Genomic DNA, 13060 nt, shown 5'->3' on the forward strand with positions numbered 1-13060 from the left:
CTGCCTCAGCATGGCTTGATGAGCGGTGCTAGGTCTGCACCCAGGATCTGAACCGGCGAAACCCTGGGCTGCCGAATGGGACCACATGAACTTAACCACTCAGCCACGGGGCCGGCCCTGGAGCTGAGTTCTGAAGGATGAGTAGGAGTTTGCTAGATCAGAGGTCTATATATAATATATTGACTTGAGCTCTCTTAACTGTAAAAAAATTGAGCATATTTAGTTAGCTATAAATAGTATATATATATTCACTACTAAACTAATGTTGGCTGCCTTCTGAAAGTTACATGCAAAAGGAAGCATTTTAAAGAATGAAACTAAAATGGGTATGAGTAAAATTTCTGAAATGTTCTTTTGTTGTTCCAACGTGTTTTGGGCATGTACCCATCTTTTCAGATCACTGACCTAAAAGAAGGTAGGCGGGCCCAGGGAAGGCCATACAAGGCCTGGAACAGGGACAGAATTGAGACTTGGGGGAGCTGCTGGTAGCAGAGCATGGCTAGAGTTGAGGGGGGCAGTAAGTGGTCAGACAGAGGCTGCAGAAGAAGACAGGGTCCTGATCCGAAAAGTCTTGATCCAGTAAGTCCTGGGGTTAGGAGTTTGAACTACCTTGGCAGTGAGTGGCCAACACCTAGCTTCAGTGGAAGGGAGAGACACGAGGAGAATTATGGGTAAATCCCCCTTGCTCTTGGCCAAGCCAAAGCCAATGGTTTCAAAAACAAATAAACAAGCACAGTTTATTGTAAGAAATGACAGCTCAGTATAGGTGATACATAGTCATTAAACTGTTGAACCAATCCATTATCTGCCTTATAAAACAGTCACGTGAAGGACATTTTAGAGGATGAGATTAAAACATGTGAATGAAGGTAGGTTGGGGGGACAGGGGGCATTCCCACTTTGCTGAGCCCCAGCCATGCACACATACCATGTTGTGTTTCTCCCATCATCTGGGTGGAATTCTTTTTTTTTTTTTTTTTAAAGATTTTATTTTTCTCCTTTTTCTCCCCAAAGCCCCCCCCGGTACATAGTTGTATATTTCGTTGTGGGTCCTTCTAGTTGTGGCATGTGGGACGCTGCCTCAGCGTGGTCTGATGAGCAGTGCCATGTCCGCGCCCAGGATTCGAACCAACGAAACACTGGGCCGCCTGCAGCGGAGTGCGCGAACTTAACCACTCGGCCACGGGGCCAGCCCCTCGGTGGAATTCTTAACACACTGTAGAGTTATGTCAGGTTGGTATTTTTTAACTTTTCCCTTCTACCAGTTGACTGATGTGTGCTACTCTGATTTAGTCCTGGCTGCCAGGAGTCGGCACTTTCCAGCTCTGGGAGGGGGCAAGGGAGTGAACTGGGACTGAGTCTCTAATTGGCCTCAGCAAACAAGAGGACCGGGACCTACCATGTTTTCCAACCTGCCAGCCAGAATGGGAATGGCATTTTTGCCGTTTAGCATGAATAACAGAGAGTTGGCTGTACTTGGTTTACTCTCATAATTATTATTCCTCCTCTCCCCACCCATGTTGCCAGTTTTAAGAAACAGCTTCAGTAAACTTAAGATTCCCTTCATCGTAGTTGTTTCAGAAGCTCGCACAGCCAAAAGAGCCCAAACCAGGAAGGTCTGTATTCTCTGTCTCACACCAAAGGGTTTGTAGGAAAAGGGAGCTCCGTGTTGGTAAAATGCTTGAACTGGAGCCCTGTGCCTCTGGCTCTGTGATTGCTGGAAAATCTACTATGTTGAAGTAGTATGTTTATATGTGAAAGCTGGTGAAGATGGTGTTTAGTTTCTGCACCTCCCCGGGGGTGAAAGGAGACTCCCGGCCTCCCTGGAATATGGAATATGGTTCTTTCTTGTGCTTATCAAAGGACATGTTTTAGGTTATTTTCTTTTTCTTTTAAAAAAGTGATTAAAGTACAAACCAGACTGAATTCTGTAGCATTCCTAAGTGTTCTCAGTTTATGTGGTCTTTTTGCAAGAAGTACACCCATGTCCCCTGGAGGAAAATTTAATTCCATATGCATGTGTTTGCCATAGTGTTTTTTAAAACTTGTCGTGATGAGTTGAAATAGCGTAATGAAACCTAAATGTGTTCTGCATTGTTGCCTGGAAATCTGGCAGGTCACTGAGAACGTGCTACCACACCAAGATGAGCAACACTGCACACTCATTGTTAGTTGCTGGAAGTAGAACGCAGAACAGATGACGTGTGTGTTTCCCAAGGAATTCCTGTGTTAGATGCTCGGTTGGGTTGTGACAGAAGCCCAGCCGGGGGGCACTGACATAAGGCTTTTCATTGCATGATGCAATACGTAATGCTCTTAGCAAAATCACATGATTCATTCCTTAGTTCTCATATCCCTAAAGAAACAGCAGCCAGCCTGGCGCATCAGACTTTGCCCTTCAGCCTTTGGCAAGTGTTCTTCCTTATCAGGTACCCCTGGGATGAAAACGGTCCCTTCCATTTTTCCTTCTCTCAAGCCAGCAAAACAAAACAAATCCCAAGTCATGTTTGTTCCCCTTGATAAATAGCTCTAACTTAAAATGTGTGAGGAGAGGAGCCAAACACGCTAAGAATAGAGAGATATCTTTGAAGAGAAAAATCTAGCTCTCAAGCATGGACTTGATTTGGTTTTCTTTGATTTGGGGCTTTCTGTATTTTTTGCATTCTTTTCCACCCCCTGCCACTGTCTTCATTTAACCTAAATTGTGGTGTTTGCTCCTGCCTGTTCCTCTCTGTTTTTTTTTTTTTGCTTGAACTTTCTGAAGTTCCTTAAAAAAAATTACTTGTGCACGATGTAGTATTCTGCAAATCGAACTAAAGCCAAAATCCCCTCCCCTATCTGCCTCTTCTTCTCCAGCCAAGAAATGCAAAGCAGTTAAATCGGAGTAAACACAGCTCTCTTGTTTGATATATTGACATCACCTCTTAGGGAACTCAAGCTTGTCCATAAATCCTTCGTGCTCCATTGAGACTCTTCAAGCTCCTCTGGTGGAATATTCCATAGTCTGGAATGTTAGACTTCTGAATTCATGTCTATTTTTGAGATTTTTCTCAATGGGAGATAACGTTGAGTCAGCCTATCTTTAATTTGAAAGTGACTTGTGCCACTTTTTAGCTGTGTTGATCTTAGGTAAGTTACTTAACCTCTTTGTCTCAGGTTTTTAATCTATGAAATGGGTAATAGTACTGTCATGTATCACTTAACGACGGGGACATGTTTTGAGAAATGCGTTGTTAGGCGATTTTGTCATTGTGCAAACATCATAGACGGTAGTTACACAAACTAGATGGTGTAGCCTACTACACACCTAGACGATATGGTACTCCTCTTATAGGACCCCTGTTGTGTATGTGGTCTGTCATTGTGATGCAGGGCTTGGCTGTACTTCCATTTGTGGTGGTTGTGAGGATTAAACGGTGGATGTAGAGCACCCGCTACCCGGTCGTTAGTATGTGCTCCAGAACTGGAAGCTGTTGTGCAGCTTTGTACTGACGTTCGAGATACGCACGTGGGGAGCTCCGCACATGTGTGGGGACTAGTGCGTTAGGAAGGCAGCTGTGAGAGGGAAAGGAGACAGACAGACATTCAGACGGTAAAGGGTTAGTGTGCAGTAGGCCTGTGCAGAGCGCTGTGATGCTGGGCAGGGATCTCTTTGGTGGAGAGCTGATCCAGCACAGCACCCACAGTCTTGCTGGCCCTTCTCTCTTGGAAGAGTGTTGATAGAATCCAGATGGCAGTTAGAGACCTATCCTTGTCATGTGGGGAAGAACACCTAATGCTCATTTTAGGTTAGGGTTTTGGTTTCTTTTGAATTATATTTATAGCATGGTATTGTGTGTGTGTGTGTGTGTGAGAGAGAGAGAGAGAGGGAGAGAGAAGGGTGGGGAGTGTGCGTTTTCCTTCCCTTGCTTACTAAGCCTGTGCTTGAAGGGGTGGTTTTAACCACATTCAGAGTCTTCTATTTCCCTCTTCAGACTATAGAGGGTTTTTTTGTTGTTGTTTAAAGAGGAGAATGTATTTTCACAGTTACTTTTTAATGAATGGATTTTTTGTATATTTGCACGCAGAGAAATCATTATATGAAATAGATCTTACGGCATTATGGCAAGGAATTTACCATGATGGTACATCTTGGAGCTTTTGTGGAATATCCTGAACTTACTTTTCAAATGTTTTTGTTCAGGAACAATACGTGCTTGTGTCATTTGATTTATAAATTCATCTCGCTAGAAATTTAATCCGCACACTTGAAGAGAGTTCATCCCAGTTCTGTTTGGAAAGAAGTTTGTGAACAAGCTGTGAGGGTTTTTTATGAGCTTGTTAGAGCCTTTTGACTTTAAATAAAGGAAGGAGTTTGAGCAGGGAGCTGTCTTCTCTCCCAGAAAGTTTCAGTGTGGACTTTGAAAGATCTAAAGGGATTTGAGTAGATTGGAGATCAGAATTTATTAGGATTGGGGTAGTGGTGGTGGGCTTTTCTGATGCAAATCAGAACAAAAATAAAATACCTATTTTCACTGTCAGATTAGTGAATGTTTAAAAGCTTAATAATCCTCTATGCTGGTGAGGAGGTGGGAAAAGCGTGTCTGATGAGCTGTCGGTACCAACACTCTGAAGGGTACTTTGGCAGTCTCCATCAAATGTACATGTCCTTTGACCCAACAGTTCCATTGCTAGGGATTCACCCCAGGCATATACCAGCAAAGATATTTCAAAATACTGGAAGGTTTTAGAGACAGCACTGTCTCTAATAGCAACATCTGGAAACAGTGCTGATTATCCCTGTGTTGGGATACTGTTCAACTGCTTAAGGGAGTAAGGTAGACGATGGCACTAATAGTGAAAAAATCTCCAAGACTTTTAAAGTTAAGTGAAAGAGGCAAGGTATGCAAGAATGGGGAGCGCATACACATTTACACGCATAAAAAAGGAATAGGTATGTGTTTAGGAAAATGATACATTCAGATGTTTCGGAAAGGATGCATAAACTGCAAATAGATGCTATATAGGGAAAGAAGGACAATGGGTGGGAAATGGCAGCGACTTTTGGTGTGGTTTGAACTATTTCACAATGCGTATGTGTTAATTTTAGTTTAAAATAGAAATTAGGGGAAACAAATGGCTTTTACCGCAAGCCACTTTTGACACCAGCAAGAGTCCATTACTGTCTTAAGAGTGTAAGCTTTATTTTCATGACCAACTTAATGCCTAACATTCATGCATGTGTTTTTTTAACCCAAAGGATAACCAAGATGGATCGTCCAGTGAAGGAATCTTTGTATCCAAAATAGTTGACAGTGGGCCGGCAGCCAAGGACGGAGGCCTGCAAATTCATGACAGGATTATTGAGGTATGTGAACACTGGCCAGTGTCTGTTAATAGGCTGAATGCCATCCCGTCTTCGTCCGGCTCAATACAGGATGTTTGTTAGGGGAGGAAGGCCTACACTAGTGGATGGTTGCGCAGGAGGCAAGATTCTCTGATTGTGTGGGACCAGATTGAGTGTTGATTGCCTTGGTGTTAAGTTTTTGTTTATATTAAATATAGAGAAGCCAGATCATGAGTGGCATGCACACAATTTGGCTCTTTTCACGCAGCCTCGCATCTGTTTGGATGCTTCAGTTATAGCTTTGTGTGAAAACCGTTGGAGAGTTGTATGTTAGTTGAAACCAGATGAGCAATCCCTGTGCTACGAATTGTGACTCGGTTCATCTTGGTTACCAGGGTATAAATGTGTCAGCATTGGAGTCGTTCTAATGTCCTCAGAGCTCACAGCACACAATTATTTCTACGAATGCATCGTTCTCTCTTTTGTCTCTGTCTTCTTTGCCTGTTGTCAGCTGTACGAGTTGACTGTCCTGTGATGTGCAGGCAGAGATTGATGTTAAGGATGGTCTCTCACATCGCCACCAGCTTCTTCATTTTCAGTACTTCTCTCATCATTTCAAACTTTCGTATAGCTGGTTTATAGATTTACGCTGGGAGAGGTGGATCTCTCAGCCCCACTGTACAACACTATGGAATAGGGTCACACAGTGTCCTTGGATGCTCCAAGTTGCTGAAAGGAAAAGAAATATTCATGCCTCCTTATATGGGCTCTTGTTGCACAGTTTGATACAGATAACTCTTTTGCTGGTAGTTTTGACTGTTTTGATCGCTCTTGTAGTGAGTAAATACATGGGTTAAATTTGTTGGATCTCCTAGTAGAAAAAAGTTAAATATGAGAATCCAAGATGATATGTGAAATCTCACCAGAAACTCACCCGTGGGCCATAGCCATAATATGGTGCATTAAATCGGAAACTGGAAAAACAGCATGGATGCCACTGGCTGTTTGTTCTTCCAAACACATTTGTGTAGCGTCTGTATTTCATGAGTCTTTTTATGGCCCATTTCAAAACCTTGGACCAAGTGGGAACTCTGACCATGAGATAAGCCGTGAGTGAAGTTTCATGGAACCCACTGGAATTTGGCCATGTGCTTCTCCTGGGGAAAGGAGCATTGGGAAGACAGAGAACAAAGGCTTGCTTTTCCAGTCTCATTTGGATGAATTCCTCGATGTGCAAAGCAGGCTAATTTATATCCTCAGGAAAATATACAGTTAAATCTCGCAAGGAAAACAGACTGAACGAATTAGGGTGTAAGAGTCATTTTTCTGAGGGAGTGGGTGCAGTGTGGTAACTTACATATTAAAAGGACACTTGATTTTGTTTTAAGGATGTTATTAACATTGTTCCATCCACGTTGACTCTTTGAAGCATTCTTAAACTTGAACTTTTTTGCTGCGTGTCTTAGGGTCAGTCTTTGTACTTCCCAGGTCAGGGGTCAGGGGAGTGGATTTTTCTCTAAGAGGAATTTGTTGGGCAAGAATGCTTTCTCAAGAGCTCAAATGCGTACTTACTGTCTTTTTTTTGAGAGAATACATTATCTGAGACTATTGTTCAAAAAGATAAGTACAGCTTCCGTTGCCAAGGGTTTGGTGGAACAGCCAGTTTCTCTAAGTAATGGAATTTCATTGCTCTTATGTTTTGCAAATGAGAAATCTACAGCTGGGCAGGATTTTCTCTTGGCAAAGGGTGATCTTTATTTGAAATGTTCAGTATGGTTTCTGGTAAGTTATATTCCCCGTTTGGATAGTATGTAAATATTAATCATGTCCCGGTGTTGAGATGGAAAGAAGGATGATCACAATAGAGAAATAATATATGTGTAATTGCACTTGACACACTGTGCCCTTCGCAGTCAAATTCTAATCTCTTTTGACATGATGCAGTGATTCCCATGACTGGAAAACATGTTCTCTGGTTCACCTTGTCTGTGTCTGAGTTTATTACCAGGCACGAATTTGATTATTTTAAGTGTGCGTGTGTGTTTCATCAGTAAGAAGAGTTGGGTTTTCTAGTTTTCCACTAGATTTCTTCCTTTTCAGGGGAGGGGGAAAACTACCCCCAGACCTCCTTTGCCATAAGGACTTTAATTCTTGCAAAATGGTGCTTACATGAAATTCATAGAGACTTAATGGGTCTTGTCCTTACAGCGATGTCTTCAACAGTTACTCTGCTGCTGCTGCTGCTATCTGTGCCTTGAGACCAGAGCAGGGGTTCCCGTCCACAGCACAGCCAGGCGTACACCTTCTTTTAATTTTTTTTTTAACAGATATTTTGAAATGCCACCAATACTATTGTGAAATGAAATTCATAAATAATATTTATATACATATACACTTAATTGTAAAATATATATGCTGTAATGTAATAGAAAAATAAAAGGAAGATAATTTATAATAAAATGTATGGATCAGTATGTAAATGCTCGGGCACAGTGACCTTGGAAAACACCATGATGCCACCAGGTGCTTGCGCCTCCTTGTAGACTCACCCTGATGCCCCGGCTGTGCGTGCTGCCGGGTGCAGGAGGGTGGTGCTGGTGACTCAGGCACCGTGAGCAGCAGCACTGTCCACGATTCGACTTTCCACAGTAGTGAACAGATTGTGGTTAAGTTCTGACACAAGAAGTGCAGACTTCCTTTCATTTGCACACTTCTCTGTGTGTGTGTGTGTGTGTGTGATTTTAATTGTGCTAAAATATACATAACATAAAATTTACCATTTAAACTGGTTTTAGGTGTACCTCTCTGTTGCGTTAACACATGTACCTTATCGTGCAGCCATCTCCAGAACTTTTTCATCACCCCAAACTCAGACGCTGTGCCCATTAAACAACAACTCCCCCCGCCCTCTCCCCCCACCTCCTGGCAGCTGCCATTCTACTTTCTGTCTCTGTGAATCTGACTACTCCCTGTTCCCCATAGAAGGGGAGTCATACGGTATTTGTCTTTTTGCATCTGGCTCATTTCACTTAGCATGATGTCCTCCAGCTTCATCCATGACGTAGTCTCTGTCAGAATTCCTTCCTTTTTAAAGCTGAATACGATTCCACTGTATGTATAGATGTGTATACCATAGTTTGTTTATCCGTTCTTCTATTGATGGACACTTGGGTTGTTTCCACCTTTTGACTGTCGTGAATAACGCTCCTAGGAACATGGGTGTGCAATCTGTGTCTGTTTAAACTGCAAAAAAACCCTTAGTGTTTATATGTAAAACAGAGTTAGGGTCTACACTCAGGTAATTATAACAAGTTTGTTATTTTACTTTCACAAATATCTGGCAGGATATGTGAAAGTTATGCTGGAAGCAGAATAATTCTTCATGGCATGGGACTCTGTGCATCGTGGAACTTCTAGCATGTCTGGTCCACACCCTAAACACTGTGACAGTGAAAAATGCCCCTGCAGATTTCCAGCACTCCCTCGGAGCATCATAGGGGCACCCGAGGAACGGGGTAGAGCTTTGTCTTGTTCCCAAACCTTATATGCAGGGTGAGCTGCTGAGGAACAGAGTTATCTCCGTCCCTTCCTTTCCAGCCTGACTGTCTAAGTGATAATAGCCACTGACTGTGTTCCCTTCCTGGGGGCTCTTGAACCCGATAAGAAAGCCTGAGCTGGCCCATCCTGGGGCTTGGCTGGGAATCTTGGCCCCCTTAGTTCAAGTGCCCTCCCAACCCACGTGGCTGCACCTTTGGAGCCTGGCTGATCGAGGAGCCCATGCTCTCCACTCACATCTTGTGCCCCCAACTGCCCTGGGTTGGGACAGACAGGCTGTTGTGCCCATCCTACCTCACATCTGGTACTGAGATACAGCAAATTCCGACTTATTCAGTGTTTGTTTCTGATTTTTTTTTTTTGAGGAAGATTTTTTGCCGAGGAAGATTGGCCTTGAGCTAACATCCATGCCCACCTTCCTCTATTTTATATGTGGGATGCCTACCACAGCATGGCTTGATAAGTAGTGCATAGGTCTGTGCCCAGGATCTGAACCAGTAAACCCTGGGCTGCTGAAGCGGAGCAAGTGAACTTAACTGCTGCGCCACCAGACTGGCCCTGACTTCTGATTTTTTGTGTGTCGTCTCCCTGCCCCAGGGCCTTTTCACAACTTCGCATCTCACCTTTGATTACATCTACTCAGCTCCTATTTCGAAAACTAAATTTAATTTCTCCGTAGTACCTTTTGTACTCATTCTAAACCATAAATACCACAGTGGTTTTAGTTTTCTGTCTCACAGCCTGCTTTCTAAACTCCCTTTTGAAGACAATGCGATGCTCCTATACTTTAATGCCACTAGATTGCTTAGAGGAGTTATGCTTTAGTTCTTTCTAACAGTTTAAACCTTTGGAAAAATCTTCCCCGTGCCCCCAGGTGTGGGTTAGTCAACATAAGCAGGATTTGTCACAAATATAGCACCTTTCTCTGTGACCCCTGGACTCGACTCTGGAACAATCACATTCTACCCAATTCTACCGTAAGTTATTTAGGAGAGAGCAAAAGGTGAAAAATCACGTATGGTCAATATTATCCTCAAAAATCCCTCAGGGACGGGCCATGTGGGGAACATACCATCTCTCCATGTCCAACGCACAGGCTCCCCAGCGTTGGAGCATCTCCCTGTTTGCCCAGTGGACTTGCTATACAAACACCTCATTTGGTGAAATGCTCTTCCCAGGAAAAGCATGGGGAACCAAGACCTACAAAGAAACCCACAAATTCATTTTGGAGGCTTGTGTTATCAGTATAGTAGTTTCTCTCTCCAGCCAATTGTTTTTATCCACATGGCTTGCATATATGTTAAACGACCAGGCGATGCAACTCCGCTGAAATTCTTTCTCAAAGATTTGTAGAGGCCACCCATATTGATATTTATGTCTGTCTTCAAGCTTCTTGGGTTGGAGACCTGGGCTCCTTTTTGTGTTATGCTAGTCTCCCATTCGGTGCTCAGGGAGTCTCTAACAACTGTCTGGGTTAAATGCAGTGTCCTGTTCTGCTTTGAGAGAGCAAGTGGGATTCTCTGAATGCAGTGAAAGTGGGAGACTTAAGCCCTCTGTTGCCAATAACCATTATTTTGTACAATCTTCTGTAAATATGTGTTCATCTTGGAAGTGTTATGATTTGAAGACCCAAGGATGTGGTCACAGAAGCTGTGTAACCTCAGAGGCTTTTGTGTAAATCCGTCATTCTCTGTTTTGTTTGCTCTCGGTTTAGTTGGTCTGTCATTGCTAACAAGGCTGGGTTGCAGGGTTGACTAGAAAGGATTAACAATGCCTTCCCTCCCAGACCCAGGCTACTTGGTGGGGCAAAGTGAGTTTTCACCATTTGTTATTGTTAGGCCAAAGATAATGTTCTGAGTTGTCATGTTTAGTTTAGTTGTCATATTTCTTTAGTCTCCCTTAGAACAGTTAATTTTTGTCTTACATGCTATGTTTTTGAAGAGTACAAAACAGGTCTTCCGTAGTGTCTCTCAATTTGGGTTTGTCTGATGTTTTTTCATGAGTGTGCATTCAGATCATACATTTTGGGCAGGAATACTACAGAAATGTTGGTGCCTCCTTCTTGGCGCATCGTCTTGGGAGTCCCGCGATATCAATTTGTCCCTTTATTGTTGATATTAACTCGGACCATTTGGTTAAAGTCACATCTGCCCGGTTTCTGCCCTGTAAAGTCCCTGTTTTCTCCTTTATCTTGTATCTTGTGTTTTTGTAAATATCCTGATACTCCTCAAACTTTCATACACTGGTTTTAGCATCCACTTAGGGTTTTTGATTGATGATTATTATGATAGTTGACAAATGGTGATTTTCTAACTGCATTCCTTCTACATTTATTAGATGGCTTTCCACTATAAGAAAGAGCGTTCCTTTCTCCCCTATTTTTATCTACCTATTTATCTTTCTCTCACTATCTGTGTGTCTGTCTATCTATCTATTTCAGTATGGACTCATGGATTCTTAAAATTTGGCGTTCACATTGGCTAGTTTTGACCAGAGGAGCTTTTTCAAGCTGGTACCTCTATCCTTGTGACATCTTCCATGATTTTTTGAGCACTTTCTTACTTTCTGGAATCACAAGGTGTTCCCGGCTCATCTTGTGCTTTCCTTACCCCAGCTCTGGAGTCAGCTGTTTCTCCAAGTAGCTCTAGTTCCATTTAGTGAAGAATGGTGTTCAGAAACCAAAATATGGGTGCTGGGTGATCATTATGATTGGGGTTTCATTGTTTCTGGGCACTCTCAGTCAACAGAGCTAGCAAATGTAAATATGTACATATGAACACACACACACACACACACACACAATATCATCAACACACCTCCATCTAGTTCTCTATTCATCCTTCTGTATGTTTTGAAAACTATAAACTATGCCTATATCAATACCTCCAGTTTCATTCCAAGTCTGAATAGTTAATTTTATCCTTTCTCTTTAAGTATTTGCAACTCCTAAAGAGTCCCTTCTGAAATAGTGATGAATGTGCTCTTTCCCTTTGAATCAAATCTCTGATCTTTGCTTAGATGTTATCAGTGAGTTAAAAATTGTTGATGAAAGTTGTTTAAAATATTTCTATATTATTTTCGGTTTGATTTTGGAGAATAATAGCCTATAAACTAGGTGTTTTGTAGTTATACTTTCATTTTCATTATGGGGTAAGAAGGTCTCAATATTTCTTGTGTAACTATACACAGGAAACTTATTATTGCTAAACAGGCACACATATGCACAAGCCGCTTTTGGGTAATGTTAGAAATAAACACATGAGGCTCTACTGCTGTCCTCTTTAGTGACTGATACCCATTGACCACATTTAACAGAGGAGAGTGAAGAATTCTGTCACAGTTATCCACTTAAGAAGTGAAAAGTATTTGCGTTAATTTGACATCTCTAACTAATTACCTCAGTTACCCAAATAATCTTTTTTGATGGAAGAGAGTTGGTATAATTCTGGCTGTGTTGAGAAGACTTATTCTTAGCTGCAAAACTAAGCAGATCTTAAAGACCAGTTATTGGTGATAGACTTCAACTCTCCATTTCCAGAGGCAGAGATCAGAGCTTCATCATATGTACCAGTTTCCATCAGCCGCCTGTGTTGTTACCTGGATTATGATGTGGAAGGTTCTGAGACCATGTCTGGATTAAGTGGGGACGAGTGTGGTGAACATTGAGCGATGTTTGCCACAGGCACAAGAGAGGAGGGGGTGACCTTTTGGCTGTGTATTTGCTAGCCCCAGACGGACTCACTTCGGTGATGTTTTTGGAATGCCTGCATTATCATTTGGAAGTAATGACTCTCCTTTCCTTGGTGTAGTGTGTACTCAATAGTAATGTATCAGTCGGTCTTTTTGGTCATCAGATGTGAAATAAAGTGAACACCTTTATAGTATCTTGGTTTTTTTCCTCCTCCTGCCTCTCTATTTGAGCATTCTTATCACTTCCATCTAATAGCCTATACTACAGCAATAGAAGATCCTGGCAAAACTACATAATGGTCTTGTAAAATGTAGCTGCTTTCGGTAGTATTAGAAGGTGCATGTTAAGGTGGAAAGAGCCCTGAAATTTAAATCAGGGACCCAGGTTTAGGTTTCTACCCAGTTACTCACTCTACGGTCTTAGTATCCTAAATGCTGAGCCTTGATTTCTTCATCTCTCAAGTGGGACAAGCATAACCATCTATCTCC

At 42.3% G+C, this 13060-nt stretch overlaps 1 protein-coding gene across 1 annotated transcript in view; it reads left to right on the forward strand.

The window, feature by feature from the left end:
- PDZRN3 (PDZ domain containing ring finger 3) overlaps window positions 1-13060 on the forward strand; it is a 222923-nt gene that overhangs the window by 16673 nt on the left and 193190 nt on the right. Inside the window, exon 3 of the mRNA XM_046675187.1 lies at window positions 5240-5347. Coding sequence (XP_046531143.1) covers window positions 5240-5347 — 108 coding nt within the window. The remainder of the gene's footprint in view (window positions 1-5239; window positions 5348-13060) is intronic.

Source organism: Equus quagga, chromosome 1, assembly GCF_021613505.1.
Source record: "Equus quagga isolate Etosha38 chromosome 1, UCLA_HA_Equagga_1.0, whole genome shotgun sequence".
Classification (NCBI taxonomy): Eukaryota; Metazoa; Chordata; class Mammalia; order Perissodactyla; family Equidae; genus Equus; species Equus quagga.